At 36.8% G+C, this 6,197-nt stretch overlaps 1 protein-coding gene across 1 annotated transcript in view; it reads right to left on the bottom strand.

The window, feature by feature from the left end:
• Positions 1-6,197, bottom strand: part of brip1 (BRCA1 interacting helicase 1) — a 50,561-nt gene that overhangs the window by 21,033 nt on the left and 23,331 nt on the right. The window contains exon 13 of the mRNA XM_073818090.1: positions 5,858-6,019. Within this exon, the coding sequence (XP_073674191.1) occupies positions 5,858-6,019 (162 nt within the window). The remainder of the gene's footprint in view (positions 1-5,857; positions 6,020-6,197) is intronic.

The following is a 6,197-nucleotide window of genomic DNA, read 5'->3' as shown; positions in this document are numbered from 1 at the left end:
ATATATATATATATCTAAGAAATTTACAAAATATCTTCATGGAACATGAACTTTACTTAATATCCTAATGATTTTTGGCATAAAAGAAAAATCTATAATTTTGACCCAACACTGGTTTTGTGGTCTAGGGACACAAATGATTCAAGTCATTTTGTTCTGCTTTTGGTGTATAAACATTATATCGAACAATTATGTCACAATAATTATTGTTGTTGTATTATCGCCCAGCCCTGTTTGCAAGTATTACATAACCATCTTAATCAGCAAAAATCCTTACTCTAACAATTGGAAATAATCATATTGTTGGTGTACATGTAAATGTTGCTGCCCTTGTCTTTGACAGTAAAGAGGTAAGACTAACAACTGTCTTTACAAGAAGGGGTTAATATCTACAGAAGCTGTTGATAAAACAAAGTGGAGTGAAGGCTATCTAGCGAACATCCACAGGCACAACAAAAGGTGAATAATTTATTGTGGTTAGTCGACTAAATATATGCATCACTCAGCTTATATCACCATGCTAGATTAAGTCGACCGGATGCAGTTCTCCGAGGGGACATTGTGGTGAGGTGGCACTGCGAGGCACAACTCTGTGCATTCTCTCTCTCTCGCTCTCATTTTCTCTGCCACCTACACCGCTCTTTATCTATTTTCCTTCAACCTTGACGCCATTCTGTCATGTGGCAACACATTGCTGTTTTTTCCTTTGCAAAAGGCCTCTAAATAATGGACAAACTTGGTTGTAGGGTGGCATAAATGAAACATAGGGCCCTGGTGGCGGCAGGAGAAGACGTGTAGCTGCTGTAAATAATTCAGCTGTCAAATATCACAGTGACGATCACGCCAAGGACGGAGCAGAGTGGCGCCCCTGCCACCTGCCTGCAAGCACCCACACTCTTCAGTGCTGACACGGAGGAGGCCATTAGTGTGAGGCCAACAGTGAGAACTGAACACTACAGATAAAGAACAAGATCTGTTGAAGTATAGATCGGTTGTTATCTAGTCAAGAGCTATAGCTGGAAGAAGGGCTTGCCTCACTAATGGACAGCTTAAAGAAAAGGAGTTGCACACTTTACAGTGGTACAACAGCATAGTGCAGATACATTTACTTTGATACACATCTACAACGAAGCAATTAATGGACAGAGTCTGAGAAAATGGACGTTAAAGGGATAGTTCACCCAAAAATAAAAATTCTGTCATTAATTACTCACCCTCATGTCGTTCCAAACCGTTTAACCTTTGTTCATCTTTGGAACACAAATTAAGATATTTTTGATGAAACCCAAGAGCTTTCTGACACTGTATAGACAGCAATGCAACTGACACGTTCAAGGGCCAGGAAAGTAGTAGTAAGGGCATTGTTAAAGTAGTCCATGTGACATCAGTGGTTCAACCTTAATTTTATGAAGCTACGGGAATACAAAGAAGTCAAAGTGACAAAAGTCAAAGAAGAAAAAAAATCATAGAGGCCTTAGAAGGAAAAAAATAATATTCAAAATATTCTACAAAGAAAAAAACAGATAAAGTCAAAATAGAAGAAGTCAAGAAAAAGTCAAAATTAAAGAAGTCGAAGATGGAAAAATATAAATAGAAGTCAAAGAAGTCGAAGTGGAAAATGTCAAAGAAGAAGAAATCAAAGAGGACATAGAAGAAAAAAATTTAAGAAATCAAAGAAGAAAAATTAAACAAGTCAAAATAGTCTATGAAGAAGAAAAAAAGACGATAAAGTCGAAAATAAAAAAGTTCAATAAGAAGTAGTCAAAATCGAAAAAGTCGAAGATGGAAAAATCAAAATAGAAATGCAAGTCGAAGTGGAAAAAAAAAAAATCAAAGAGACCTTAGAAGAAAAAAATTAAAAACAATCAAGAAAATCAAAGAAGACAGTATTGAAGAGATTGAAGTATTCTAATAATTCGAAGAGGGAAATATCATAATAGAATTTAAAGAAGTTTAAGTAAAATAAAGCCAAAGAACATTAAAGTCAAAGTAGTCTACATAGAAGAAATCGATAAAGTCGCAAAAGAAGTAGTCAAAATCGAAAAAGTCAAAGATGGAAAAATCAAATAGAAGTCAAAAAAGTCAAAGTGGAAAAAGTCAAAGGAAAAATCGAAGAGGACTTAATAAAAGAAATCGAAGACAGCACTGAAAAGATCGAAGTAGCCTAATAAGTCATAGAGGGAATAACTGAAATAGAAGTCAAAGAAGTCGAAGTGGAAAGAAGACGAAAAAAAACTGAAGATGCCTTAGAAGAAGAAAAATAGAAATCGAAGAAATTGAAGAAACATTACAGAAGACAAAATAGCCTACAAAGAAGAAATCGCTAAAGTCGAATAAGAAAGAAGTATAAGAAGAACAAGTCAAAATCGAAGTCAAAGAAATCGAAGAGGCCTTAGAAGAAAAAAAAAAGAAGACAGTATTTAAGAGATTGAAGTAGTTTAAGAAGTCAAAGAGGGAAAAATCAAAATAGAAGTCAACAAAGCCAAAGTGGAAAAAGTCGAAGAAGAAGAAGAAAAAATTGAAGATGCCTTAGAAAAAAAAAAAAAAAAGAAATCAAGGAATTTGAAGAAACATTACAGAAGTCAAAACAGCCTATGAAGAAGAAATCGCTGAAGTCGAATAAGAAGAACAAGTCAAAATCGAAGTCGTCGAAGATGGAAAATCGAAAAAAAGTCAAAGAAGTCGAAGTGGAAAAAGTCAAAGAAGAAACTGAAGAGGCCTTAGAAGAAAAAAAAGAAGAAAATCAAAGAAGACAGTATTTAAGAGATTGAAGTAGTCCAAGAAGAAGCTGAAGTGGAAAAAGTCAAAGGAGGAAAAAAAAAATCAAAGAGGCCTTAGAAGAAAAAATAGAAGACATCGAAGAAGAAACATTAAAGTCAAAATAGTCTACGAAGTTAAAAACGATTAAGTCGAAATAGAAGAAGTCCAAGAAGTAGTCAAAAAAGTAGTCAAAAATCAAAAAATTTGAAGATGGAAAAATCGAAATAGAAGTCAAAGTCAAAGTGGAAAAAGTCAAAGAGAAAGAAATCGAAGAGAACAATATTGTGTGTTTGCACAGACTGCATAAACAATTTACAAAAAAAAAATAAGATTGTTATAAATAAATAAATGAATAAATACAATATCTCTGTAACAGACATCCCTTGAATCACATGTTCTATAGTATCTTTACTGATACTGCTGAGACTGCAGACAACATGTTAAGAGGCCTTGGGGGCTCATAGCCTATGCTCAGACCCCCTGTAGAGCACTTTGACTTTGAGAGGATGCAAGTTGCACAGATACATCCACCAACCCCTCCTTTCCACCCCACGTCAAGCGCCAGGCGCCAGCGTAGATGCATCTTCACACAGACAGCTTGGCGACGTCAGTTCTAATGGCCCTTATCTTAATCTGCTTTAAAAGCATCCTGCGTTTCCACAAGATCTTTTCACCTTTTCTAACCCACATTTAATAAGCAGGCCCTCCCAGATGTTTAGCCCTTCTTGTCATGAGGTCATGCCAGACAAGATGGGCCACTGTGGTTAACAGGGTCCAAATGAGACAGGTTTGAAAATGCAAAAGCACACCTCGAGAACCGTAAAGAGCTTGCGTATCTATTTGTGTAAGGGCCTGAGGCTGGTATAGCACAATTGGTGTCATGGGGACAAATAGCCAGAACAGACACAAACACACATGGTCTCTAAAAGTGGAGAGATAGGGATCAAGCAGGAGTGTTGAGAGGTGTCTGGAGACTACAGATGGTCTGCTCATCCTCAGACGGGACTCTCAGGCTCCAGAACCTGCAGAGTCTCCAATGAGTCCCTAAACTGCTCAGTTTCCAGATTAAATATTAATCCACATGGAACATTCATACATGGGCATGATATATAATAGGGAATTTACGTGGTCAATATAAAGAAATTGCAAGTTAGGGAAACATGCTATGAGCCTGGTAGGCTGAAATATATTGGAATTGCACATCAACACACACAGATATTTAAGAAAGGTAATCATCCCCTCTGAGGGTACATCCTGACAGGCAGCTTGAATAGGGCTAAATTATTCATGAGCTAAACGTAACAAACAATGAGGAACAAAGTATTTTTCAATGGCTTTCAATAATTGAACCTGTTACCTGAAAAGGGATACAGAAAAACCATGAGCCAGCACTCAAAGGTTTTGTTCATTATCCATAATACATTATGGCTACATATTAGCGCATATGGTCATCGTCTGACCGCCGCTACTGAATTTTAAAACAGTTCATTCTTGTGTTATGGGTTAGTGGATCCTCTACCGGAATGTCAGACAGCAACCACAGTCTTACACAGCATGCAGATGATATTTTATAGCATTTTATGGAAAACATCAGCATGTTTACAGAAATGCAAAGTTGTGGTCTCTAAGGCCTCCCAGTGGCAGCTTCGTAGAGCTGCAGTATCAAATTGACATGACCAAAAACAATTGGTGGTTCAGAATGTTTAATTTTGTTTGGTTCTTAATGATCAAAAAATATGGGTAAGATTAAATGTGACCCAGGACCACAAAACCAGTCATAGGGGTAAATGTTTTGAAAGTGAGATTTATACATCATCTGAAAGCTGAATAAATAAGCTTTCCATTCGCTGGGATACAACTATTTGAAAATCTGGAATCTGAGGGTGCAGAAAAATCAAAATACTGAGAAAATCACCTTTAAAGTTGTCCAAATGAAGTTCTTAGCAATGTGTATCACCAATCAAAAATTAAGTTGTGATATATTTCCCTCCATATTATGGACTTCAATGGTGCCCCTGAGTTTAAACTTCCAAAATGCAGTTTAAATGTAGCTTCAAAGGGCTCTAACTGATCCCCGCCAAGGATAAAGGGTCTTATCTAGCAAAACGATCGTCATTTTCAAAACAAACAATTGACAAGACAAGCGATTTGGTTAAAAATATATAAATCGTCATTTTCAAAACAAACTTACAATTTATATACTTTTTAACCAAATCGCTTGTCTTGTCAATGTCTGCGTGAACTCGCATGCGCATCGCAGAGCTGAGACAAGACAAGCATTTGAGGTTAAAAAGTATATAAATAGTCAATTTGTTTTGAAAATGACCAATCATTTCACTAGATATGACCTCCTTCGTCGGCTGGGATTGTTTAGAGCCATTTGAAGCTGCATTTAAACTGCATTTTGGAAGATCAACCTCGGGGGCACCATAGAAGTCCACTATATGGAGAGAAATCCTGAAATGTTTTCTCAAGAAACATAATTTTTTTTTTACAACTGAAGAAAGAAAGACATGAACATCTTGGATGACAAAGGGGTGAGTAAATTATTTGTAAATTTTTGTTCTGGAAGTGAACTAATCCTTTAAGACGTGGTCCAGAGTCACAAATGGTTAACACATGACAGAGACCCGGTAGAGAATAAATTGTTGAATAAAGTAGTTATTTTTGCTTTCTTTGCGCACAAAAGTATTCTTGTAGCTTCATAACATTATGCTTGAACCACTGACGTCACATGGACTAGTTTTACTATGTCCTGACTATCTTCAGGGGCCTTGAACGTGTCAGTTGTGTTGCTGTCTCTGCAGAGTCAGAAAGCTCTCGGATTTCATAAAAAAAAAAAAACTTAATTTGTGTTCCGAAGATAAAAGGTCTTACAGGTTTGGAACAACATGAGGGTAAGTAATCAAAGACAGAATTTTCATTTTTGGATGAACTATTCCTTTAAATCAGCCATTTTATTGCCTGTTTATTCACATTGTTAGCACAAATGGTGCTTCTAAATTTGATAGTTAAACTTAGGGATTTGAACAAACGCCAATATTGATGTTTACATAAGCCAGTGGCACTAACTGTAGAGAATACTAATTGTACGCACCTTGTAGGATGGCAGGAAGCAGAGAACCCCTCGACCCACTGTGTGGCACACTTTCAATAGCAGGGCCCCAACTTCATCCTGGAAGGCAAATGTCTCTGCATGCTGAAATGTGGCACAAAGTTTACGACCCTGAGGCCCTGCACCAACTGTACCAACCCAGACCTGCAACATAAACGCACACCTATATTACAACTAAGAATTCAAGGATGTGTTCACACTTGTAGTTCAGTTTGACAGGTTAATTTGGTTCAAAAGGAAAATTATACATTCGGTCCTGGGTCTACACTGGCATTTTTGACAGCAAACCTAAAGATACCAAACCTAAAGGCATAGTGATAAT

The sequence above is a fragment of the Garra rufa genome, chromosome 14 (assembly GCF_049309525.1).
Source record: "Garra rufa chromosome 14, GarRuf1.0, whole genome shotgun sequence".
In the NCBI taxonomy this organism is placed as follows: domain Eukaryota; kingdom Metazoa; phylum Chordata; class Actinopteri; order Cypriniformes; family Cyprinidae; genus Garra; species Garra rufa.
This window is presented reverse-complemented; position numbering and strand designations above follow the sequence as displayed.